Source organism: Suillus clintonianus (assembly GCF_016758775.1).
Source record: "Suillus clintonianus strain FC179 chromosome Unknown DEU56scaffold_10, whole genome shotgun sequence".
Classification (NCBI taxonomy): Eukaryota; Fungi; Basidiomycota; class Agaricomycetes; order Boletales; family Suillaceae; genus Suillus; species Suillus clintonianus.
In genome coordinates, this window is record NW_024539234.1 from 311160 (window position 1) to 336332 (window position 25173).

General features: G+C 48.8%; 11 protein-coding genes across 11 annotated transcripts; 4 read left to right on the plus strand and 7 right to left on the minus strand.

Annotated features, from left to right (window-relative positions):
- Positions 1–121: 121 nt before the first annotated feature.
- DEU56DRAFT_977764 (uncharacterized protein) lies at positions 122–2251 on the plus strand (the record flags this gene model as incomplete). The annotated part of the gene is made up of 3 exons (XM_041359665.1): positions 122–622; positions 677–1964; positions 2021–2251. 2 exons carry the CDS (start codon positions 122–124, stop codon positions 1910–1912), a joined length of 1737 nt encoding a protein of 578 aa, XP_041212704.1. The 3' UTR covers positions 1913–1964; positions 2021–2251.
- A 1747-nt stretch (positions 2252–3998) lies between these two features.
- Positions 3999–6276, minus strand: DEU56DRAFT_780264 (peptidase C1B, bleomycin hydrolase). The gene is made up of 8 exons (XM_041351946.1): positions 5675–6276; positions 5455–5616; positions 5051–5404; positions 4898–5000; positions 4806–4849; positions 4644–4748; positions 4279–4584; positions 3999–4229 (listed from the first exon to the last, which is right to left on the minus strand). The coding sequence occupies exons 1-8, from the start codon at positions 6098–6100 to the stop codon at positions 4215–4217; spliced, it is 1515 nt and encodes a 504-aa protein (XP_041212705.1). The 5' UTR covers positions 6101–6276; the 3' UTR covers positions 3999–4214.
- Positions 6277–6463: 187 nt separating this feature from the next.
- DEU56DRAFT_31832 (Sodium/hydrogen exchanger family-domain-containing protein) lies at positions 6464–9282 on the plus strand. Its single transcript, XM_041345633.1, has 12 exons — positions 6464–6573; positions 6635–6914; positions 6968–7220; positions 7271–7372; positions 7429–7599; positions 7656–7694; positions 7758–7910; positions 7962–8243; positions 8300–8304; positions 8352–8496; positions 8554–8882; positions 8933–9282. Exons 2-12 carry the CDS (start codon positions 6888–6890, stop codon positions 9029–9031), a joined length of 1605 nt encoding a protein of 534 aa, XP_041212706.1. The 5' UTR covers positions 6464–6573; positions 6635–6887; the 3' UTR covers positions 9032–9282.
- Positions 9283–9481: 199 nt separating this feature from the next.
- DEU56DRAFT_869306 (uncharacterized protein) lies at positions 9482–10496 on the minus strand (the record flags this gene model as incomplete). The annotated part of the gene is made up of 3 exons (XM_041355547.1): positions 9482–9508; positions 9563–10177; positions 10248–10496. 3 exons carry the CDS (start codon positions 10494–10496, stop codon positions 9482–9484), a joined length of 891 nt encoding a protein of 296 aa, XP_041212707.1.
- Positions 10497–10826: 330 nt separating this feature from the next.
- DEU56DRAFT_31730 (uncharacterized protein) lies at positions 10827–12548 on the minus strand. The gene is made up of 7 exons (XM_041345627.1): positions 12117–12548; positions 11958–12054; positions 11813–11908; positions 11661–11753; positions 11499–11608; positions 11350–11441; positions 10827–11296 (listed from the first exon to the last, which is right to left on the minus strand). Exons 1-7 carry the CDS (start codon positions 12445–12447, stop codon positions 11051–11053), a joined length of 1065 nt encoding a protein of 354 aa, XP_041212708.1. The 5' UTR covers positions 12448–12548; the 3' UTR covers positions 10827–11050.
- Positions 12549–14403, minus strand: DEU56DRAFT_31729 (Ssl1-like-domain-containing protein). The gene is made up of 7 exons (XM_041345626.1): positions 14133–14403; positions 13966–14081; positions 13685–13914; positions 13532–13637; positions 13307–13485; positions 12909–13257; positions 12549–12857 (listed from the first exon to the last, which is right to left on the minus strand). The coding sequence occupies exons 1-7, from the start codon at positions 14286–14288 to the stop codon at positions 12650–12652; spliced, it is 1344 nt and encodes a 447-aa protein (XP_041212709.1). The 5' UTR covers positions 14289–14403; the 3' UTR covers positions 12549–12649.
- Positions 14404–14646: 243 nt separating this feature from the next.
- On the minus strand, positions 14647–16785 carry DEU56DRAFT_908732 (cytochrome P450; the record flags this gene model as incomplete). Its single annotated transcript, XM_041357031.1, has 13 exons — positions 14647–14737; positions 14797–14859; positions 14903–15064; positions 15112–15136; positions 15186–15242; positions 15290–15479; positions 15531–15544; positions 15603–15723; positions 15771–15886; positions 15939–16090; positions 16145–16333; positions 16390–16519; positions 16590–16785. 13 exons carry the CDS (start codon positions 16783–16785, stop codon positions 14647–14649), a joined length of 1506 nt encoding a protein of 501 aa, XP_041212710.1.
- Positions 16786–17216: 431 nt separating this feature from the next.
- DEU56DRAFT_32094 (uncharacterized protein) lies at positions 17217–19638 on the minus strand. Its single transcript, XM_041345648.1, has 2 exons — positions 18987–19638; positions 17217–18937 (listed from the first exon to the last, which is right to left on the minus strand). Exons 1-2 carry the CDS (start codon positions 19566–19568, stop codon positions 17600–17602), a joined length of 1920 nt encoding a protein of 639 aa, XP_041212711.1. The 5' UTR covers positions 19569–19638; the 3' UTR covers positions 17217–17599.
- A 50-nt stretch (positions 19639–19688) lies between these two features.
- Positions 19689–21857, plus strand: DEU56DRAFT_780307 (uncharacterized protein). The gene is made up of 6 exons (XM_041351947.1): positions 19689–20042; positions 20099–20231; positions 20285–20379; positions 20427–20869; positions 20923–21114; positions 21167–21857. The coding sequence occupies exons 1-6, from the start codon at positions 19836–19838 to the stop codon at positions 21708–21710; spliced, it is 1614 nt and encodes a 537-aa protein (XP_041212712.1). The 5' UTR covers positions 19689–19835; the 3' UTR covers positions 21711–21857.
- A 30-nt stretch (positions 21858–21887) lies between these two features.
- DEU56DRAFT_32120 (uncharacterized protein) lies at positions 21888–23797 on the plus strand. The gene is made up of 8 exons (XM_041345649.1): positions 21888–22136; positions 22193–22240; positions 22298–22470; positions 22535–22541; positions 22597–22716; positions 22772–22852; positions 22901–23260; positions 23322–23797. The coding sequence occupies exons 1-8, from the start codon at positions 21989–21991 to the stop codon at positions 23645–23647; spliced, it is 1263 nt and encodes a 420-aa protein (XP_041212713.1). The 5' UTR covers positions 21888–21988; the 3' UTR covers positions 23648–23797.
- Positions 23322–25116, minus strand: DEU56DRAFT_922987 (sister chromatid cohesion protein Dcc1; the record flags this gene model as incomplete). The annotated part of the gene is made up of 6 exons (XM_041358524.1): positions 23322–24017; positions 24068–24160; positions 24213–24472; positions 24530–24635; positions 24689–24955; positions 24991–25116. The coding sequence occupies 6 exons, from the start codon at positions 25114–25116 to the stop codon at positions 23751–23753; spliced, it is 1119 nt and encodes a 372-aa protein (XP_041212714.1). The 3' UTR covers positions 23322–23750.
- Between the last annotated feature and the right edge of the window lie 57 nt (positions 25117–25173).

Here is a 25173-nt window from a genome sequence, read left to right on the forward strand (position 1 = left end):
TGGGAGTATAAGTACTGCGTGTTTGTCGCTGCAATATCCCTCAGTCAGTCCCGCCATTACCGTCATCAGCATATCTTCACGACCCCTCCATTTACTCGCCATTATGATCTCTACTTCTACCATGACCCGCGCCGCGCGCGTTGTTATGCAAGGCTATCTTACAGCCTCGTTTTTCAAAGAAATCGTCATCGACCGCACTATTCAGGTCGTGTCCGAATCAGAGGAGGTCTCCGTTGGCCTTGTTACATTCACTGTCTGCTTCTCGACAGGCGTCCTTCTTCAAGCCTCTGCCAAAGCTGCTCGACAATTCCTCAGCGATGATTTCCAACGCGTCCCCGCTCCCAAGGACCATACCGCTGGGCTCAACGCACCTTTTGCTGGAAGCAACATTTCGGACGCTATCTCAACAACCAAGGCTTTCGGAACGCCAGCTCGGCCATCCTCGTCGCGCGCAGTGATTGAATCAACCGAACCCACCTTTGAGGCTCCCGCCAAAGGCTTATCGACGGCTGATTCTGACACGACACTCATCGCCGACGACGAGGAGTTAGCCAAGGACGTATTCTACTGCGACCGTGTCTCAGACGTCGAGTCTCTTGCTGACGAAGGCACTTTCTACGAGGTAGGAAGCAGCGTGAATTTTCTGACTTTCGTCTACTAATGCTTGGGTCTATAGGACGACTGCCAGGCTACAGCACACTGCCTTGCAGAGGATGAACCGGACCACACCTTGCACGTCGGATACGATCCACAAACTATCGACAACCTAGTCAGAATATTTTCAGCTATTTCTCTCGACGATGTACCCGCTCATTTATCAACTGTTTATCTCGACAATGTATCTCATTTATCATCCACCTCTCTCGACGATGTATCTTCTCATTCATCCACTCTTTCCCTCGATAATGTATCCTCCGATTTATCCATTTCTTCTCTCGACAATATACCGTCTCATTTATCAAGCCTTTCCCCGGACGATGTGTCCTATCATTTATCCATTCCTTCTCTCGACAATGTACCGTCTCAGATCTCCCCGGACAATGTATCCTCTCATTTACCCACTCCTTCTCTCGACAATGTACCTTCTCAATTTTCTCTCGACGATGTACCCTCCCAACCATCAACTATTGGACAACATCACACTCTACAAGACCACGCTATCGACATCCTACCTGATTCATCTCAGCCTCCGAAGCTTCGGCCAACCATACCTGTAATTCTTCCTCTCGACGGTTCCCCTCAGTCATCGATATGTCAGCCCCAACGCACTCTAGTACACGACCACTCTATCGACAATCTAATCAGAAAAATAGCAGCTCTTTCCCTTGATGAGGTCCCTTCTCAATTATCAAAACTTCACCCGCATCACGCTCTACACGACCACGCTATCGACGCTCTACCCAACAACACAAAAGCTCTTGCCCTCGACGACAACCACGCTATCGACGCTCTACTGCCAACATCAGAAGCTCTTACTCTCGACGACCACCACGCTTTCGACGCTCTACTGCAAAAATTAGAAGCTCTTACCCTCGACGACAACCACACTATCGACACGCTCCCCGATAACACAGAAGCTCTGACTCTCGACGACAACCATGATATCAATGCTCTACTGCAAACCCCAGATGTTCTAACTATCCTTCACGACGACACTATCCACGATCTACTCCAAGAGATGGCAGCGCTTACTCTCGATGATACCCCCCTTTATAGTCTCGGTCCCCTACACTTACGCCGCGATGCATCTTACACGACGACACTACCAACACTCATGATGGCTGTTCTTAGCCCTCAGAATTTCAACTACGATACACCCTACACGACGATGCTATCAACGTCATTCTTCGACATGTGGAACCTCTTATTCTCCACAATAGTCCCTCGCAGTCGTCAAAACTTCGACTACTAGCACATTATCGACATCCTACTAGCCGCTAAGCTTCACGCGACGTCTACGAATGGTGAGTAGCCCACCCATATATTCTCACCACCATTACTAATGTTTCGCTGTTACTAGTTAGAGTCCCACATGCTTCAAACATTGTCGCATCACACACGTCTTCGGTGTCAGAGGTCCCCTACGACCAATCCGATGCCACCTACTGATGGCCTCCCTCACTGTCCCCTACGACATGGAGTCATTATCCATGAGGTCGAAGGCCCCCCCGCACATACTACGCACCCAACCCATCGCAAGTCTTCGACGAGTCAAAGGTCCCCTACGACCAAATCTCGACGACGCGCCAAATGAAAAAGCGGCCTCCTTCACTATCTACTGCGACCTGGAAGTCGAAGGCCACCGCCTACTGTCTTAGAGTCCTGCATATAGTCCGTCTAGTTGACCAACTTGGTCCCTTCGGATTTCCTTCACTACTAGTACCCACCAATTACTAATTTACCCATATTACACAGTTTTTTTGATTTGTTTTCTCCTTCATTGGTACGATCATGGACTATACATTTAGTTTATTTCCCTTCATTCATTTTCCTTTATTGAGCCTGTACGCACAGTGAATACAATCTTCTTGATATCCTCTGAAAGCAAGACGCTCTTGAGGCTCAGAACATTCGACCATTACCAAGGCAGTAGCTATCGTATCGCCAGATTGCTCTGCTGCGAGCGAAAGAGATGATTCCCTTGATTCTTCTAGGAAATGCTGCTCTCCAAGCTTACATTGTATTCTCCCACTCGTACTTTTTAAGCGTGGATACATTCCGACACGACGAGAAACCTATTTCACAGTTCATCGTTTCCCTCGTATTCGAACTTTCTTGGTAGGTGGTCGTTCTTCGGGTTCGTCATCACTTTCCTCTTCATCGCTCCCTGGCCGCCACTGGTGCTTCACTGTGCTCGTCGTCGCTGCCACCCACTTCACTTATCTCCTCGTCTCGAGCGTCCTCGCCAGATTCGTCAGCCTCAGAGGCTTCCTCATCAAAATTTTCTTGATTCTTTCGCGACGCTTGTCATCCTCGGAGACACCCTATAATTCCAAGGTCTAATTCGAGGCTTCAAAAGGATGCCTATGTGTCCGGCGAAGGTTATGGCGTGCTCGATATCCATTTTCTAACCGAGAAAAAGCTCTTAGCTCTCACTACACGGTCATATAGAACTTTACAACGTCGAGGACCTGTAGAAGGCACCATATCTCCTTCAGGCAAGATTTATGATGCCTTTTACTGGACAATGCATGCGGCTCAATTTTCCATCGGTTTCCTATAGTGCCTGGAGTTGTGCGCACCTGAAGGCACTAGACAACCGTTGAATTTGGACAACAAATCCTGCAGATGTTTTCCCTCCGTCAATTTTTGTCATATCAGCTCGCCTGTTTTTCAAGGATATACCTGCGACGTGGTTCGGGGCGACCTTGGAAGGTGAAAGTGGTCGTTATGAGGTCCACAGAATTCTCGCTACTTCTCAACGTTAGAGGCGGCCTTTGAATATGGAATAGGAGGACCTCGTGTCATACAAATGGTTCCCCACGTTATTTTAATTTGCTTTGGGTGCATATGGACGACTTCAATCCCTCCACTGTGGCACGCGGCATCGACAAGGTAGTTTTAGAACCTACGGTATCAGCAGGTTTCACGGAGCATGTGGTAACCTACCTTCTTTACGTGGAGGTGGTCAACCCCGCATTATATTGGACGAGAAGTTGGTGGTTTTCCCCGGCCAAATCGACATACTATAACACAATAAGGGTATCCATGCCTGTCGCGCGTCCATATTTGACTAAAGCAGGATATGAATATTGCGGTAGTTGACATGGAGTCGTTGCTACGTGTGTCCCAGGGTGGTCATTACAACGCCCGCCTTGACGAAATGACTCACTCTAACATTAGCACGGCGGTGGATGAAAGGAGGGGATCTGTTATCAGAGTGAGAGTCACGGAATACTTGTACCCTTGTTTGAAGGACGTGGTATAGGGATCGAATGTACATGTGAAATACTCAACAGTTTAACTTTGGCTTGTTCCTTAATTTCGGATGGTGGTTTAATGAGACTCCTTCCTCGTTCTCGCGATTCCGCGAGCACACACGAAGTTAAGGTTGAGTGTGATGGAACACCTTGGTTCTCTGATGGAGAAGCGACATATTTATTGCTTGCTAATCTAGCACCGAGCTGAGCTGGCACTCATCAGTCTGCAAACATAGAAACAAATGGTATAAAAGTGACAGAAAAACATACAAAACACGAAGGTATATCCCTCACTCAAGCCAAAGCGCCCTGGGTAAAACGATCAGTATTTTGCATCTGCAGAATAATACTGTCCTACCATGGGATCCCAAGCAGGTAACACGACCTTCTCCCCCGACTCAAATATCTTTACATGCTCCTTTGTTGCCAAAGACTTGTGTATCACGACCTGGAACACAAACTGGTCGAACCACTTGTCGCTCATCACATTATAACCATTCACGCCACTTTCTTCACCCCAGGAATTCTCCACTTTGAACCGGACGGGGCGACCAGTCTTCTCATCTACGTGCACGGCGGAGATGACCATCGCATGGGTCATGGCGGACTCATTGGTCTGCAGACGCTGGGCCTTGGTAAGTCCCAGCGTGATGTTGAATGCTTGCTGCGAGGAGAAAGAGAGGATTTCAAAAGCTGTTGTTTATTGTACCAGAAACAACTTACTTCGTATTCGAAATAATCAGTGTCCATAATACCGACGCCCTTGCCAGAGTCGGAGAATTGGCCTACATCACAACCGAAGAAGACTGGCTGGCCGGCCTTGATGGACTGCGAACGGGTCAGAATCAAACCAAGAAATTGAAGGATTGATCCAAAACTGCTTACTCGGACTATGGCCTGCTTGAGGTCATCAATCTCAGTGTTCACGTCTGCTAGTTGTCAAGCGCATGTAATGTAGATTTGATGGAATAGCTTACACAGAACAGGTCGTCCGCCCCAAATGTTGCCGAGCTTGTCCACCGTGTACAGCTTACCGTACTCGTTCCGAGGGTCGTTGATGAGGGAGAAAGACTCCGCCGGCTAGAGAACTGTAAGAATGTATATTCGTCAAAATTGGCTCATGCACTGACCGAGAACTTGGTTGTGAAAGCCTTGTAGAACTGTTGAGGAGTACCCTCCCACTTCGCGTACTTGCCATCCTCGGTGTAGTACTCCCAAGTGAAGCTCGCATCAGGTTTAGGAGGAACGCCCAGGGTTGCGCTCATGATTGTATAAATCTCCTGCATAAGTTCTTCCTTCTTCGCGCGAAGGGCCGAGATAGCCGATTCCGGTGAGACGGCGGGGTCAGCCTTCAGTGATGAAGAGAGAGCGCGAAGAGTGAGAGCATGCTCTCGGAGCTTCATCTTCAGGAGGTTATTGATGGGACTTGAAGCGCTTGAATGGTACGACTCGGGGTATATTGGCTGAGGAACGAGACCATATGTCTGGGAGACGTCAAAGACATGCCATACTGTTGTTTGTAAGGGACGCATACCTCAAGCAAATTGACAACCATGTCCCATTGGCCGCCGTCGCTAATAAGGTCATCGGCGAGGAAGTTGACCAGGCGGTCATCAACAGGCCGGTCTGCATTCTCGATAGAAAGCTCGAGGTAATAATTGGACTTGTTCAACTTATCCCAAAAGAAGAGGTATGACTATATGTAGCATTCTGTAAATAAGAAACTCTGGAGAACCGATATGATAAATGGTCACCTGGGAAAGCTGGAATTCCTTGAGCTTGAGCTTCTTCATGACTTCATGTCGGATGACATTTGTAGTTGCGAAGAGCCAGCATCTACCACTGGACTTCTGGTTTGTGACAGGTCCAGATTTGAACTCCACCTCGTGATTGAAAACATGAGGAATTGCAACCACGGCCGGGCGACTGGTAAGGGTCGACTTTATGTTGGTATGGGCAAGAATTGTGCGGGCAAGTTGAATCTTTGGGTCCGCGGCAGCGGCGGACTCCCAGGCATCGACGTTTGACAGGGAAATTGAACCGTCGGTTGCCAAAGGCAGTGAACCCGCTGCCGATGACGTGGAGCTACCAACCCGCTTCTCGTGGAGCGACTCGGATGAAGAAGTTTCGTTCAGAGTGCCCGTAACTTGAGCAGGAACCTTGGATACGGATGAGCCCATCGTTGGAAGTGTAGGAAGAGATAGAAGTACGACGGTTGTAGACCAGATTAAGACCTTTATAGGTCACTTGGTATTATCGCATGATAAGAGCGCGCTGTCCCTTCCCTGGCCAGGCTGTGATTGGTCCGGGTCAGGCAGTGCCTGCTTCACATGAAGTCTCCCGCGATTTAAATATATTGATGTTGATTGCTACGGCCAGCATATGATGCGGCCAGCAGACCCGCGAGAACCGTTTCTGGAAAATCCTCTTCAAGTACTAATATAACTGTCTTATCTATCCGTGATTTGGCGTCGTCTCTCACATTTCCGCCTTTTAGCGTTAGTCTACCTTGCAATAGTCAGACGATAGAGTGCAGGGTCCCGGCTGGACTTACAGCATTACCCTTGGCATACTCAGCGCCGTGCTGAATCATGGCAGACTCATTCACGGCATTGTCCGTGGTCAGCTCAACCGTATCGCCGATAAATATTTGGTGAGCCTGCAGGCATTAACCTTGACACCCTTGTCCCAATTTTCGTTTACCACCTCTACAGGTTCCCCCAAAGGATCTATCAGGCACTTCTTTCCGCCATCATGGATTTAGATCTACTGCAAGTCCGTATTGTTGTCGACTGCTCTCTATCATCACAAACTCGTTTTTGCAGGTGTCCGCGCCAGGCTTGGCGTACATCTGTCTTGGTGGTTTTGTAGTCTTGGTTCGTTCTATCTCCCTCTTAGTATTTTGTTATCTCCACATTGCTGTTGTTCGTGGTGTCTGTTTATGCTGACTCTTGACTGCAGTTCTCGATGGTATCCCTCCTAGTTAAAGAAAAGGTTTGATAGGTATTCCATCTGTCATATTGACCAGTGACCCATGCCTTCTTCAGCTGTATATAAATGAAGTCGTCCTCGGAACCGGCTTCGGGATCATCATAGGTCCTTATGTTGCCAATGTATTCACACCCCGCGAATGGGGCACCTTGCAAAATACCATAACATTAGAGGTCATGCGCATCGTCCTCGCCACTGGCTTGTTCGCGGTCGGAGTCGAATTACCATGCGCATATATGAAAGAGCATGCCAGGAGCTTGCTCATAATGGTCGTGCCTACCATGGCCTTTGGTTGGGTCGTTGTCGCCGGCATGTATATCTTCGCGAAGACAATTTACACTTGTTGACTATCATACCAGGTGTCACACAAGCACTATTTCCTCAGCTCAATTACATCTCATCTCTTTGCATTGCTGCGTGTTTGACCCCTACGGACCCAGTTACATGTGCTGCCATCACACGTTAGTCCTATCAACTATGACATCATAATTAATCAACGTCTAAATGTGTTCTACAGGCGGCAAATTTGCCACTAAACATGTCCCTGTGAATATCCGTCGAATATTGTCTGCGGAATCCGCAGCGAATGATGGTCTTGCATACCCGTTCCTTGCGATATCCATATACCTCACTGTAGAGACGTCCGTTCGAGTTGCTATCGGCAAGTGGTTCTTGGTGGGATGGTTATGTATGTTCTCTCCTTTATTTAAAGCTTCCTAGGGTATTCATCATTTCCTACAATAGACCAGGTCATACTTGGCACCGTTTTGGGCGCCATTCTAGGTTAGCGAAGTCGCTTGATCGTCTGCGTGTGTCGATCTGATTGCATTTACGTTTGTGATCCAGGCCTTCTATTCTCGAAGCTCATGAGGATATCCCATAATAAGGGCTTCATAGATCGTGAATCATATGTCGCACAATACCTGGCTCTGTCCATCTTCACCATCGGAATCGCGAGCACCATCGGTGCAGATGATCTTCTTGCAGCGTTTGCAGCAGGTCTGAGTCCAAACTGAACACATGATCGCTTAGGGTCTGACATCCATTTAGGTTCTGCAATTTCTTGGGACGGTCACTTCAATGTACAGACAGAAGATGACGTATTCTCTTCTGTGATAGACTATGTCTTGAACTGTGGCTGCTTCATCTACATCGGCGCTTGGCTGCCTTTTGACGCCTACAACGATCCCATACTCGGGATCACCCCTTGGAGGCTTCTTCTTCTTGTGATCGCTATTTTGGTCCTGAGGCGAATTCCACCATTATTGGCGCTCTACAAGTTCGTCCCCGAGATTGCTTCCTGGAAGGAAGCGTTATTCTCTGGTCACTTTGGTGAGCAATCGTCTTAGTTATGCTTTCGCTTTCAAGTATCTGAATCGTGTATACAGGTCCAGTAAGTTGATTGGATACCATTTCTCATCATTCACTAATGCCTCTTAGATGGGAGTTAGCGCAGTTTTCGTATCTGCCCTAGCACTTACGCGTTTACCCACTCCGGAACACCCGCCTGCAAATCAAGCACAATACCTTGCCGCAACTATTCAGCCTATCGTTTCCTTTGTCGTCCTTGGTTCTATCCTCGTTCGTAAGTACTGTTGCGGGTAGTGTTTTTGTCCTTGTCCCTGATTTAGAAGGTATACAGATGGCTTGTCTATCCCGTTCTTCAACATTGGCCGTGGCGTGCACTCTCGCACTACTTCATTGACTATGACGTGGACAAGCCGTACTCGTGTTACGGTCCCGGACTGGGTTCTTTGGGCCCGCCGTGCTCCCGATATTGTGGAGTCAACTGCGGATGAAGATGTGGAGCAAGGCTCTGCCAAGACTCCTACAGGTTCCAATGAACCTGCTGTGGAGACTGGTATCCCGGCCGTCGCTGTAACTTTCGATGATGTTCCTGGGGATGCCGAGACAATCGTGACCAGACGTCATTCTCTTGGTATGGACGACCCTTCTCCGGAACTGGTACAGGTCAGTGTCTTATTTTTCAGTCTATTAATACCAAACTAAACTGGCTGCAGGTTGAGGCTATCAACAATCACGACGGACCAGCGAACTTGGATAGTGGTGCTCCAGATGATAATCAGATCAAGAATGTACGCTTCCCGTCCGCTCAATAACAACTACCGAGCGTCTGTGGATTGGCATGTATAAACTGTACTGACTTGCACGATAAACACGACTCGTCATGTTACATACGATACATCACCCTCATTGAACCTCCTGCTCCTTTACCTACTACTTCCTCCTCTGCCCTTTTCCTCCCAACTTCCCCTTATGGTAGGAATAATGATATTATGTTCCCAAACATGTTCCCCCTTGTGCTTCAATTGTCCGTGCAACGGACAGTTAAATGAGGGTGAGGGAAGCAAAATAAGCACAAGCGGGTACGCGACGTGTATGTATGCAGCGAATGGTCCAAACACTATGAAACATCTATTGACTATAGTCAGGACCTATGTGATGGCGCAGATGAGTCCTGGATGCGAACTACTGATAAATTACATGTATGCAGGGGTGGCGGCGGAGGTGTACGTCGTAGGGAGAGGTGAAATCAAAACTGAAGTGGATCATTCGAATGGATTCGTGCGTCCAGCCTGAAGTAAAACTTTTGAGTACAATCAACGACCTGGGTTAGGGTCATTTCCCACCTGGTTATCTCCTCCCCGGTCTGGTCCTTCGCTGCATCCACATAGCCAGTCGTGCCACCATCTCACCTCCTGTTCGGGTTCTATGGGTTCCTGATGCAGCGCTGGTGGAGGTGTGGGTTTCATGGGAGCCATGCGAGGTCTAGTCCCTTTAGGTGGTGGTGTTAAAGGCGGCGGTAACCCCAGAGGCTGTGGAGGAGGAAGCGTTGACGTCGGACGGAGTGTGGGTGGTTGCGATGAGTGCGTATTCGAGTCCGAATCAGAAGGTTCGGTGATTGCGCTAGACTGCTCCTTCGGATCAACGAAGGGGGACAATGCTGGAGAGACAAAACCTGGTTCCGTTTCTGATGGATGTATGAAGGGATTTGCAGATGCGGGCGGACTCTGGTCGATGTCGTCGAGTGGTACTACGTCGATGGAGTCCCTAGATTGAAGAGCTCGATGGTTACCCAACCCTCCTGCAGATGATCTGACTGACTGTCGCTTCGACAGGAGCACGCTTGCCCTGCGTGATACTTCTCCGAGTAAAGACGGACCGCCCCCACCTCCATTGACCTGCGCAGATTCTCGCGCAGCTCTCCGTCGTTCGCGTTCAGCCATCTCCCATCGACGTAGGTTCTGCCAAAATGGGAGCGATATTTCAATTATCCGAGCATGAAATGAAAATTATGGACCGAAAATAGCGCACCTCCTCGACTCGTCGTGTCTCGGCTGCTTCGTCATTTGTAGGTGGATATGACTCTGAGCTGGGGTTCTCTATGATGTCTTCGTCATTATCGTATGCTTCTTCGTCTGTCTGCTTTGCTTTTCCCTTCTCTGTGCTCGAACTTGAACGTGGTGATGACATGCCCTGCGAGTCTAATTGGTTATTATCCTCGGACCACAAGTGTGCATGAGTGAGATCCTCTTCAAGGGTTGGAGGTGAATTAGATGACATGTTGTCGAGGGCAATTGAAGAGGACGGAAAAGAGGACACCATGGATGGCATCCACCTTGCAATTGTCGTGGTGGTCGGGCGGTGTTGAGTGAGAAAATGCTCTTAGCTCCAAAGCCCGCAACTGAAACGTTTTTTAGAATAGCCTATAATTTCTCATATACAAAACTGTAAAAATCTCGTCACAACAAAGAGCTCGTGATAATTAAGCACTAAGCGCTAACCATTCGTCAAGAGCACATCAAGCCAGGATAGACAGTTTGGAACTGAGCTGCGGTTGATTCAGGGCTCTCTCACACACCGCATCACATTAGACTGGCTCAGCCAGCTCAACCCAGCAACCGCTTATTTTTATCCGGTCCTCATAAGCTAGTCTAGTCGAGACGTTGGGCGCAGCCAATGATTAGTGTCCATTCTAAGTATATAAGGGGATGTTATTGGAATGCGTTGGATATATAAGATGGGAAGAGATATACAGTCGTCCATGGTAGAAAAAATAGTCCCCGTCAAGATATAAGAGAATCTTAAAATCTAGCGCCTGCGCGCGACGCCCACACCTACCGCCGGCTCTCTTGCATCATCATCTCATTGTATGCACTCCCGTTATCATCTGACACGTACTGCTGTCTTAGTCCACTTGACTTGTGGACCGAGTACTGGATCATCGGTGTCGACGACTCTTCCGACCCAGCGCGACTGCATACTGTACTCCGGTTACTGTTGTGGCCATTGCCGCCAGGGAGAGACAAAATGGACGTGCGAGCAATTTCCTTCATCTGCATGATGCTCTGACGGAATTGATTCTGCACGACACATTAGAAAGAGGTATCAAAGTCTCGGGGTCCGGAACACTTACCTGTTCACGCCAGTACTGGAGACGCTTTTCGCGTTCCTGATCACGTTGACGGCGATGAATCAGGAACAAGGTGATTAGAGTGACGAACATGCCTGGCAGTCCGACCCTCGGTCAAATAGAGTTCAAATATTCAAAATATAGCAACTTACCTCCGAAAATACCGATCCCAACCACGCTATATACCCAGATCCCAAGGTGGTTTGGCGAGTCGGCACCTGGACCGCAAACACCTTTACTCAAGCAGTTAAAAGTCAAACATCTGGACGTCCAGTCAATACCGAGACACATCCTACATCGAACTCAAGACATACTCTTTATCAGCATCACAGGTTTCTCCTAGCTGTTTTGTTTGCATGCAAACTAGCGATTGCGATTCGCAATACAACCCAACTTGGCAATTGCCTCTGTAAATCGAGATGAGTCCGCTCTCAAAAGGCCCGGAGTACGCTATGATGCTACCCACCGTGACACAATATCGATAAACTCGTCAGTTCCAGCATACGCGATGTAGGCAGTGTTCTCGACTTCACAAGGAAGACCGACTGTGACATTTGCCCACCTAGATGCAAAGTCAACACCCAATCATCCAACACCAGGTTCCGACTCACATGCAGACGTTATTCAGACAAACGGAACCATTTACATTACGGCCGTACTTCGAGGTATCAGTCAAATCCTGCCAATTCGGAGGTGGCTCGCATTGGTCTGTGCGGCGAACACGAAAAAAACTCAGCGGAAACGATCACAAGAAGTTCATCAAGACGCACCATCACGATTCAACTGGCATGCGCTGTCAACAGGTAACCACGGCTGGCACGCATCGCCCTCATCTGGACAAAACTGCCCAGAAGGACACTTTGGTGGTACCCATGCATCTATTGGATAGCCAAATGGATATTGGTCCTTTCTGCAGCCCTTCAGCTCGCAAGTGCCCTGCGATGAGCAATATGTTTGGGTGTCGCAGTCGCTGTGAAATTGGTATGTGCCGATTTGGAGGCGGTTGTTACCGACTGTGCAGTTCTGGCCTTTGGTTTGACTGCCAGCATAAACGGAGGTAAACCATGAAGAAAAAAGGAGTGTAATGGGGAGCAACAGCATAACAACGGAGGAAAATGAGAACAAGGAAGGAGAGACACAAAGCTATTGAGTTACTTAAAGTTCCAAACGTTGTTTCCGCATCCCATTTACATAAAGTCGGGTCTTGAACGGGTCAATCCGAATTCGTCGGTACCGATCTGCTTCCGCAACAGCGAACAATGAACTGCAGCGAACAATGTACACAACATCTAAATTGTATATACTACTTGCCACATCCTGGGCAGCAATGGATAACATCGTGAACAAACACATCACACTCTGTACAGAAATCGTTGTGACAATCCGGGCAGCGATACCGACCCCAGAGACTGATACCCTCGGAAGCTGCTGCAGTTGACGCCGAGGTCGAAAATATCCTAGCGCATGCGTGACAAGCAGTAGTTGGCTCGGGCGCGCCCTCCGTCGATGTTCTGTATTTAAACATGACGATCGTACAAAAATAAATTTGAAACGCCACTTACACAGCTTCATAAGGTTTCACAGGGAACAGATGGTGATAGCTTCGTGCCAGATGAGGAGAGCTCACGATCATAAGTCCGCAGATATCGCAATCGGTCGGGACATCGCACACTTTCGCCATACATCTCGGGCACAAGAAGCCTTCGCTCTTCATGTCCGAATGGCAGGCGCATAAACTTGGTGGTGATGAATCTGGAAGCCGAGTGGGAAACCCCATCATCATCAAGTCGGCAGCTGGGTTTGCTGCCCCTGGCCCTCCTGCGCGAGCGACAGCTCGTTGTGCAGGAGGTGGAACGAGCTCAAACAAAATGTCTTTGAAGTGCCCCTCGTTCATAGCCACGCCAAATTGACCTGCCCTATGCATGAAGCGAGATATCTTAATTAAGAATAGTCTACTTACCACCAGTCTTGTCACATAGATCCCTACAGATTTTCATTTCTGCAGCCAGAGCGACGACGGATATGCGTATTTTATTCTTCACGCATGCATCTAGGGTGTCGTGAATATTTCCAGGGTCGCATGTCGTCAGAGAGCCAAAAATGATGAGGATCTCTCGTGAAGAGTGAGTTGGTAAGTGACTGCAAAGATCAAAAATAAATTCAAAGTGCCAAGGAAATGAGGTACCTCATGCTGCTCCGTGCCATCTCGATGGCATTTTGAAGGCTTGGTTCTCCAGTAGGCTCAAGCCGAGTTCTATCACTGAGACATTTGAGGACATCCTGCGGATTGCCTGATAGAATGAACGTTTGGCTCGATGACCTATTCCGCAGAACTTACCAGACATCTCCCCGATCCTTTCACCAATACCGGCACGCATACCAACCACGCCAATCTGTCCCAGAGGATTCTGGTCGAACCACTCAACTACAAATTCCCTTGCGAACTGAAGCATGAGATCAAAGCGAGTAGGGCGCATGTCGCGGTCCATCATCGCTGCTGAAAGATCGAGTAGGAGAACCAAATGTCGGATGATCGTACGGCGGATGGCAGCAGCAGGTGCAAGCAACCTGGCACACTAGGTCAGAGAAATTCATGAGATACGTGGGTAATAAATGGACCTCCGTCGCCTCCCCCGCGCCATAAGATCCTCCACCGCACCCTGCAGACTTCCACGTTCATCTTCCTGCACAGTATCCCATGAACGCGTGTAGGATGCCTCCCAGGTGTAAGCTTGCTGTAAAAAATATGAACATATAGCAGCGCGACAAAATGCTCCATTGCTGACCTCCTTCGCTTTTGCCTTCCCTTTATCTTTCTTGCGCTTGTCGACTGCTTTGCCCTTTCCCTTTCCTTTCCCGCGGTGTTCAGCATCACCGAGTAAGGAGATGTCGGAATCAGAATCCGCGTCCATGAAAGTATCATCTCGCTTCCTGGGTGCCATGGCTGAAGCTGGAATCTTTCGTGAAGTGGGGAAATGGAGCCTTGCAAGATTCAAGGATCAAGACATGCATGAATAGAAAGAGATGACTCGTCGTCGGAAACATGGGATCATCTTGCGGCTCGGTAGCAATAACTTTCGAAAATCTGACTCCTTCGCATTCATTTAGTAAGTATATCGTGATTCGTGAATATTCGTCTCCTCCAAAGACAGTACAAAAAATGTATTACAGGACCAAGACTCGCTACTGTGACATACAATATTAATTCCAATACACATGATGTACAAGGCCACCGCTTGTATACAAATACACACCCATCAATACAGAACAGACTCATCCAGCATTACAGAACAGAACCAGCTAAACAGATACCCTGATCAAATGCCGCAAGGCCGTGATATCCATGTCCGCATTCCGCGGTGTGATACTGCAAGGGAATTCCTTAGGTCGCCTAACAGTGACAAATCAGTCTGTCATCTCTCCGGAGAAATCCTATCAAACGCAACGCACACAGTAATCCCTCCATGCCACTGCGGCTTGATCTCGATCTCTTTACCACTCTCATCTTTGGCCCTGGAGAAATCAAAAAACCGCAAGCAAGCATACCATGGCAGACCATATAGAAGCTTCGGCGAGATGGCGGCCAGGGCATATCCGCCGCCCAAATCCCCACACGAAACTCACAGTATCGTCTGTCAGAGTACCGTCCTGGTTCAGGAAACGCTCGGGATTGAATTCGGACGCATTTGCATATTTATCCTCGTTGTGGCACATTGCCCTGAGGAAAGTTAGGTGGTAAACACACAGAATGACAATTGTTCGTACCAAACATTTGGGGTGATTGTAGCACCTGTGCTTCGAATGAACATGGACTCGAGGATGAAGAGAAACTCCCACACCTTTGGGTATGTAATAACCTTTGTAAACATCACTTTCGACAGCAGCATGCATGATTGCTGTAATAGATCAATGATCAGTTCCGTTGTGCAGGTGAGCGACGTACCAAGAGGGAAAACTGGGCGCCACCGCAGGCACTCGCGTAAAATGGCGTCAATATAGGGCAAGGATGGACGATCCTGGAAAGTCGGCAGTCTCTTTGCGCCAACCACACTATCAACAAGTTCGTGCGCTTTCTGTTGTATATCTGGGTGGAGAATCATCACCAGGATGAAGTTCATCAACACAGCGGCTGTCTAGTACTTGTCAGCGTTGGACCGAATGACTGGCTGCTGCTTTCTGCCTACCGTCTCAGTGCCAGCTGTTCAGAGACGGTCTCATTCAGCATGGCATGATTACACTGTGAAGTATTTGCTCACCACCAAAAGCGGTTGCCGCAGATTCCTTTATCGCTTTCTTCTTCCAGGCGGAATCGCCGTCGCTGTCATCGAGATCCAGCAAATGATCAGCGACCATGCAAGGAGAAATGGATCCTGTAGCCTTCAAAGCAGTTGAGAACAAAGTGCCTCACGAGATGTAACACTTACCAGGCCACTCTCCGTATGCGCAAATGGATTTTCCAAATTTTCCAAGGACAACTCCTTTGCTAAAGGCGAAACTCTCTTGAGGCGCATACCAGGGAGCCATGAGGGGAGGCGGAGAACTATGAACTAGATGGTGAGAAACTGCTGTATATGATGGACGACCAGGCGTACGTGAAGGGAAAGCACTGAATATGGCAGCTACCTCAGGTCTCATCTCTTTCAGTATGATATCCAGACCCATGGTTGCACGCTCAATCATGTGGTCATTATGGCGTGCTGCATCATACGAATACACGGCAGACATGATAACTGAACCTGAATGGCTGAAGAACTGTTTCAATACCAAGGTAAGTGGGTACGCATAGAAATGCACCCACACTTCAAAATGTTTTGTGTAGTCCAAAGGATCCTCCAGGATGTTCAATAAAAGGTCGTGAGTTTTCGTTACTTGCATGGGTCGAAATTTAGGGACTACATCTTGTCTGAAAGACTGGTGAAGAATTTTGCGGTGAAGCCGCCATCTGGTACCGTAATGCATAAAAGCGGTAGTATAGTCGATACCAAATCTAAAAGAATTGATGACTAATTGAGGAGAATGGTCGATAATTGGAACACGTCATACAGTTCATTGGTCGCAATGTCTGGTCTGTCAGAGTAGTTATTTGAGCGGTGTTCAAGAAGGTCTCTTGCGATTTGCTCAGAGTTGATGATGATGTTATCTTGACCGAAAAGGCGGGTATATACCACATCGCCTAAGGGAAGATTAGTTACTAATGGGGGTCACGGTCTGGATTCTGTGGGGCAACTTGCCGTATTGAATACCCCATGCCTTGTAGGTGAGCCAAGGGGCGGTGACATCGACTGCCAGTGCACTGCCTAGGATTGGGAGTAAAGGGGGACCCAGTGGAAATTGAACGCCGTGAGGCAGTTTCTGTCTTGAAAAGTAACTTTTGAGTGCAAAAGCGATGGCAAAAGAGGCCAAAAGTGCTTCAATCCCACCAGTGAGATGAATCGACATGATAGTTATAATACAGGGAGGGCGCTACTGGGCGCGATAGTGAGTGGGGGGTCTTTATATTGACAAGCGCAAGACAATCTAGCTTAAATGAGTTGCCTACTAGTGGGTGCGCGTGATGACCCGAATCGCATCAATGACAGAACAACTGCTACTTCAAGTTACGTGCCTAGAATCTAACTTGAGTTCGCACGATTCAGTACTCAATTGGAACACTAGAATTTCATACCGGTATTCTGATTGACTATTCCACCTTCCTCTGACGTGTATGTCGACAAGATCTACCGAACAAGCTCGGGTTGGGCGGGCGCTTGGCTTGGAAAAGACCGAGGAAACGCAGTGTGGCACTAGGTGGTGGCACGAGCGGGACTGAGCTCACTACAATGCCGTGTAACGCACTTCCCGCTCAGCTGGACGCGCGGCGCCCACCTCGGATGATGTTTGATACTTGTGGTCCATTTCGTCCTCCCAGCGGCTGATGCATCGACTCGGATAATCTATCTCAGAGTTAACGAGTCAGGCAAGAACCTATAGGAACCTATGTCACGGATTCGTCTAGCTTGTCGTCAATAGTCGCAACGGACTTGAGTGACCTTGCACGAGCTTACCACAGATCCGAATATTTCCAAAAGCGAACCTATCTGTCATCGTCACAGATTTTTCTGCAGTGCACCGTGCACGTACGACGAAACCTCGTCGAAGCTTGAAGCCGAAGAGTGGAACTTCCAACAAGGTCCTGATTTAAATCAGTAAGCCAAGCAGTGCAGGGTGCCCCTGAGTTTGTGTATTTCCCGCCAGGTCGTTATATTCTACAACGCTAGATAACAAGCTCACGATCAACGGCCCCTGCCCGAAGCACATCCTGCCAAACACCTTCCATCCAACTGACGCATTCAGCTACTTTCACAAACACTTCCTTGACGACCTTTCTCAAATACTCATCTTCGAAACCCTGCACCCTGTCAATTACCAGTTGAGGCATTTCCGCATTGAGATCCACATCAAAATCCTCTGGATCTAATACTATCGTCATCCGGGGTCGTTTCTCAGGACGCTTGCCATGATGCCCTGTCTGCATTCTGGGTGGTCCCGTATGTGCTCCAGCTTGTCTAGATTCCGACCGTTGACGTCCAAGTGCGTCAACCAACGCTTTCAGTACCCGTTTCTGTAGTAGCACAAACACAGGGTCGTCATGGTTGAGTGTGCGGGCAGCTGCCGCGCGAAGCCTGGTCTCTTCCTCTCCGGAGAGCACCGTGCCATCCAGCTGGCGGGCACGAACAACCTCATCCGCGAGATGCACAAGCTTTGTGTCGCCTGAACCTGGCTCCTCTATGATTTCTGCTTTAAGCAGGATCCATAACCGCTCCATGAAGCTCATTGTGTCGCTCGCTTGCGCACCTTGAGGCACACGGATTAAGGTGCGCAGAGAAGCAGTAATCACGAGTGCTTGTAGATAATTCTGGATTTCCAGTAGCGCGGGAGTTGAGAAGAAAAAAATTGGTGGAAGGGAGTTGTCGATGGACTGTGGCGTTTTGGTCGGCAATGGACAGGATATAGGGGTCGATGATCCCAGAGCCTGTACAAGTCGTACAATCCACTTGTATTGCAACTCGGCGGCAATGCCGCTAACCTGAAAAGACGGTTGATAGCTCTCAAGCCATATCGACCAGCTACGCTCTATCCGGTCGCAATTCCAAATGTCCAAAATGTCTTTGCGTTCTTTGGTCTTTGCCTGTTTAGATACTGTAGAGTGCAGCTGCTCCTCAGTCATACTTCCCAGCACGAACTGGGAGAGGTGATCTTTCATAATGTCCGAGATCCTGAATATGGATTTCACCGTGTCAACCACCAGCGTGGCTAGTGAGATAGGACGTGACGACCGCGGGGGAGGTTCATCCAGTGAACGAAGAAGGTCATCGAGCTCTTGGTCCAGGACTGGTGCGCAACGCTTGCGCAGAGACGCTACAATCTCACGCAAATGCATGATAGTTGAATCTAATGGGGAAGACGTCGGAGGTAACGGTGAGGAAAGTGTGGTGATGACAGGATTCTGAGGTGGAAGAAGAGGTGTCAGTGCAACGAGGAGGTCTTGGTACAATGATTTAATGCGCGGTAGCTGACGAGAAGGCTCTGGGTTCGAAAGTGATTCTATGGCCTAAAGAGCCCTCAGATGCCAAAATATCCGAAGCACATGAGGCCCGCACCTCGTCCCAAAAAGCTTGATGTACGAGATCCTCAACCTTGTCACGCAAAGTAGGTTTTGCAGTGTCTTTTCCTTCCTTGGGTAAGCCAGACAGCATTGAAACGAGGGATTTTCCGGGAGGAACAACACGCTTTGGATCTGTGGCAAGCAGGTGGTGAAAGTATGTGCGGTTAAGAATTTCTACCAGCTCTAGGGGAAGCATAACTGAAACAGATGTCGGGATGAGGGGTGACGGTGCGGATTTAGAATCCGGATAAACGATTGAAAAAGATCCCTGCGATGCTCTGCCCGCTGGAGAATGCCCGGGTATACTACTGGCGGGTCTACGGTCTAGTTCGTTGGACGGTTGAGTAGTCACGAAACTGCGCAGCGTATGCAAGAGCTTTGTATTATCTTCGGATATGTCCCATAGACCTTCATCCTGTAGCCGTTGAAAATCCCGGATGAGACTATCCCAAGTGATGCGCTGAGCAACTGCTTCGTTGCGGTATAAATCTGTCAGCAATGAGATGGTGTCTCGAAGTAAAGCATTATCTGGAGCAATCTCTGCTTTGGATTTAAGCTTAGATAGAATGGCATCCATGCTGGCCGATGACGAGTTCGACGCCTTGCACGACCTAGATTGTAGTAGTGGTCAATGATCAAACAATTACATCAGACTGTTGCTCGGAAGGAAGCCGCTTTAGGACAATCACACGGCTTTCAATTTGTACGTCACAAGCACACCGACAGGTCCAGCACTCAGCTGACGGTCAGCCTAGCTAGCTATACAAAGCCCACAAATTTAACGAGCTCAAAGAATTCATACTTCGACCGCATTACTGGTGTTCGCCTTTATTTTCAGCGCTTGATGTCCCAGTCAGCAGCAGCTTCTCTAGTGACCACAGATCCCACTCTCACCAGTGCTGTCGTCCAGGCCACAGCAGAGTCATCCACCAGCGACCTCGTTTCTGCTCATAGTGCCAGTCCCGTAGTAGCGTTCATAATCGGTCTAGCGATCATTTTACTTGCTTCTATCCTGAATGCTGCAGGTCTAAATATCACAAAGTTGGATCATGTGAGTTTCAACAACATGCCACGCCTCAACTTTATTCTGATATACTTCATTTACAGGTGCGGACGAGCACCATTCCAAAGTCAGCCCGCAAGCGAGACTGGCTGAGACCGCTATGGCTCCTGGGCATGGTTTTATATATTTTATCTCAGCTCATCGGGAGCACGCTTGCCTTGGATTATATGAGGGCAGGTACGTTGACTTCTTCTCTCGGACAATCCCAAAGTTTCTGATCACTCGCTCAGAATATGTCGCCCCCCTCGGATCTACATCTCTCATCTTTAATTTCCTCTTCGCTAGATTTTTAATTGGTACACCAGTCACACAAACGGATATCTATGTGAGCTCACCCTCAACCCTTTTGCATACTTTGCTCATCAGACTTAGGGTACGATGACCGTAGTACTTGGGGTCATCGGTATCGTTGCCTTCGGAGCTATCAACAGTGGTCTGTCGACGGAAACGGATGTCAACCATCTCACAGCTTTATGGCGACGTGGTGGTTGGCTCGGATTCTTCTTCTGCATGTCGGTTGCGCTCATTCTCGTCCTCATTTTCACAAATTCCCTCGATGATGTCCTCGCTGCACGGTCAGACCTGGACTCAGAACCCTTTGCGGGTATGAGCGCACGGAGGTCACCCACCTCGAGCACTACTTACCTCGGAAAAGCCAAGAACAGCTGGAATGCATGGATGTTATGGGTTAAGGAAAAGTTGGAGATGTGGACTGCGCCTCAGGATGATAAGCAAGTTGCGTGGGTGCTTGGAATTGGCTGGGCGTGCTGTGGAGGTGGACTTGCTGGAGTGTGTCTGGTTTTTGCTAAAGCCACGTCAGTTCCCTTTTGTTTCTTTCCAGTCCTGCGTTATTCTGACCCGGGATTAGCGTGAAGTTACTCACTGGAAGCCTCTCGCATGAAAACCCCGGAAACCAGTTCGGACACGTAGCACCTATATTCACAATCATTTTGCTCGTGATCACGGCTGTACTTCAGATCATTTGTCTCAACCGTGGACTCAAGGTCTTCGACTCCACTCTCGTCGTCCCAGTCTTCTACGGTGTCTACACTGCAACTGGGTATGTTCATTCTTCCTGTGGTCAGTTTCAATTATACTTATTTGTAACCTAGTTTTCTGGACTCGTTGGTATTCAATAACGAAGTTGACGCCTACAAGCCATGGATACTCTTCTTGATCTTCGCCTCCATAATGATTCTCATATCTGGTGTGGTCCTCCTGACGCATAAAAAACCTGAACGATCAACTCGTGCACCTGCTACCACAACACTATCTGGCTTGTCGTCTCGCAAGGCTGCTCGGTCATCTTCCAAGGTCAATCGTATAGTCGAGGAGGACGAAGATGATGATGAAGAGCAAGCCTTGAGACAAACAGAAGAAGGTGAGGAGGACCGGGCGGTACTGTGGCAAGTGGGAGATGATAGCGATGACGAAGACGACCAACTCGGTAAGGGGCATACGCCAAGAGGCGTCCACACAGCTGGCAACACGACCCTTGTTACCGGAGAAGGGTCAAGGTTGATGCGAAATGAAGATGAAGTGGTATTCGAACCAAGACACGAACACGTTCACTCGATTTCCTCAGACACAACGCTGGCTCAGAGCCCGGAGGATCCATTCCACGACGATGACGACGAGTTTGGACAGTGGAAATGATGGATACCGTTCATGATACAACCTCATACCCGTTGGACTGCACATATATGCATTATGGTTTATAATTGCTTCATAGTAGATACTTTACTACCGGAACACTACATTCGCACGCGTCTAATGTATACTTGCTTGCTTTGCGACAGGCCTGGTGGTTGGTGGAATTGATTCCGTTGATCGGTTGCCGGTCACGGTGTGTTTGTTCAATATTGGTAGTTGGCCACTTGGACTTGTGGTTGGTCGGCGCAAGTCCGCCAACTTCATCTTCTTTTTCAAAAACCATGGTCGAGCTGAACGCAGCACAAGAAAAAGATATCGACGAGCTTGAAGACGACTATCAGTCGGACGACGATGACCCTAACGTGTTCAAAGTCAGAGATGCATTGATGCCGCCGTCTGCGATGTCCTATTCTGCGCAAGAGTTACACAGTGCGTCAGCGAACACGCAACTCATGACGTGCCCTCTTACATACTATTGCGTTCAGAATACATACACGAGGGCTTCATTGACCTGAACCCCATTTATCAACGAGGCGAGTGAACAAAAATCTACAAACACTTGACGCGCATTGAACAATAAGCGCGCACAGACGTCGTTTGGCCCGAAACCAAGCAAATTGGTCTCATCGACTCCATCTTTCGAAACTTCTACGTCCCCCCCGTAATATTCGCCGTGACCAAAGATGATGAGGGGGAGCCCATTCGTATTTGCGTGGATGGGAAACAAAGGCTCACGTCAATACAAAAGTTTCTTGACGGCCTGGTGAGTACTTTTGTCCTTATCACGCAGTGTATATTGGTATCTTATGCTACGCGAGCGTTAATAGATTCCTCGTGAGTGTAATCTTTGACGCCACTTAGTATTCGTGTTGAACACTCAAATGCAAAGATCGAGACGTGCGCACGAAGAAGAGCTATTGGTTCGTTCGTTCCGACAAGCAGAAGAATACGCGCTTAGAAATACCAGAAGAGTGGAAACGACGGTTTGCAGAGACCAGAATTACGTGCGGTTTGTGTTTCGACTGTATCACCTCTCTCGGTCATTCACCTTTGTTTCTCTGCAGTCGAATATCATAATCTGACTCCGGAAATCGAGCGCGAAATCTTCCAGCGGGTGCAGCTCGGCGTGCAATTGACTGCTGCAGGTGCTGTGCTTCCTTAATCACGCGATTTACGCTGACCGCCGTGTCCAGAGAAACTTCAAGCGATTTCGTCGCCATGGGCTGATTGGATCTCGGACCTCGAGCTGCGTCACGTGAATGTAGACAACAGAGGACTGGCCAGTGTTCTCGAGTGGGATACTACACGCGGAAGAGACTTCCAATGCATCGCGCAGCTAATCTATTGCTGCGACGGCTACCCAGACCACCCACTTCCCACAGCCCAGAAACTAGAAAAGTGGCTGAAGCGGGTGGATCACCCTTTACCGGCGTTCATGGTGGAGATCAACGACGTACTGTCGGAGTTCTGGAACATCGCGACAAAAGATGACTTGAACGCCGCTTTCACGGAAGTTGACAAGCGCGTTGCGCCTGTTGAATTTGTATTCATTGGTATGTGCCGTATCTTCAGAAGTGAATGATTTGCTAAGCACATGTGCGCTATGCTCCACAGGGGTCGTTCTCTTCGTCCTTAAAAATTGCACACTTCGAGAAAGAGCGAATGCCATCCTACATATGCGTTTACGGATACGAGAACAGTTCCGCGACGTTCGTAATAATGGTCTTGTGGGAAAGGCCTTGTGGAGTTACGTTGATAGTATTACTGGTCCGTCTGGGGTGAGAGTGCTGGACGTGGACGCTCCACTGTTGGCGATTGCGTCCACCTCCACGGGCACGAAGCGGAAGAGGAAAGGTTCGGATGCCGATGAAGACTATCGTCCTTCGCCAATCAAGAGTCTAGGTTCAAAGGCGAAAACGCGCTCATCGGGCAGGAAGTGATCGCCTCCGTGGTCTTGTGATTTATAGAGGAGATACTTTAGCTATACAGAGACTCACAGTAAATACTATAATAGTGTACCCGGTGGATATGCTCTTGTGAATTTCAGCTGTTGTAACTTACTCGCGCAGTGTACCATACCCCCTCGGCGTCTGTCAGTGCTCTAGCATGCTTGAGGAGTAGTTTATCTCGTTCCTTGGAGTTGACGGCAATGTCAAGTAGGAAGTGCTCGATCTCCTCGTTTTTCCATCGTTGGCGAGTCAGAAATAGTTCAACGAATCGTGCGGCTGGATCGACCGGCAATGCGGAGGATGGGTAATAGGTCAACGTCGCTTCTTCCCCAATTGAGGACAGATTTCGAAGGTAGTTTCCCTACAGATCGTGTCGTTGTAGTTCAGCCAATAGTTGGCGGATTAACGCACCGAAAGAAGGGACAGCTTCACGGAAGACTCGAGAGTGTCCCCTACTACGTTTTTCCATTTCTTGAGGAATTCGTGCTCAAAGATAGGGTTGTGCTGGGTCTGGCATCAGATATCGGCATCCAGAATTATTAAAGAACAAACAAACCTTATGGTGGCGGAGAATTCCTACTCCAAGCTCTCTGATCACCATGTCTGCGTCCATTTTCCACAGGCCTTCCTTTACGTCCCCAAACCAGGAGATGACTTGGTTCGATACTGCGCGAGGTATTTCATGTTCATCAGCAAGTACAGACACCAATTCCTCGACCGCTGCAGCTTGGTGTGGGAGGGACAGGGATACCAAATAATTCAACAGGAGTTCGAGAATGGTGCTAAGATGCGCCGGGGCTATAGGCCGTAGCTGCCCTAGAAAGACATTAATTTAATGACTTAGACGGCTATCACGAGGGATATTGCTCCCACCTTCGAGCACGAGGATGCGTCTCTCTTTCAGACCACGGCAAAACTCAGCTTCGCTAGCCTGTATTTCGCTACGAGCCTGCTCATAGCTATATTTTGGCATGGTTGCCTTGTGGACATGGATGAGACGATATGCCCCGTGCACACTGCATGCTGGCCCACCTGCCTGTCCTCATCTCCTTCATCATATTCCATATCCCTCAGCAGGATCGAAAGTTTGTGCAGCTTCGGTACTACAGGCACTAGCTCCAATATTTCGTGCAATTGGTCCCGGATGTGCACGGTCCCATCTGGATCTGATCTGGAGGGTGTCACGACCAACACAGTGTTGGACAGCACAACAGAGCGGATGGCATATGTCTTTTCTGATGTACATAGTACCGCGTCCTCAGTTGGGTGCCCTTTGATGAAGAGGCTGGGTGTTACAGTCTCAAATCAGGTGGTGGACAGTCGAGAAGGAAGACTCGCCTAGGACGTTTTTCAGAGGCAGATTCAATCATTTGGCACAACTCTGGAGGAAGCTCCATAAGCCTAAAAGAACCTGTGTCCTGGGCGGTAGCTGCAGATAATCTGAGATCCAGTTCGCTCATTGTGGTATGGGTTAAATGGGAGGCGCGTCAAACCTTGACGCGATTGTCACAGCGCAC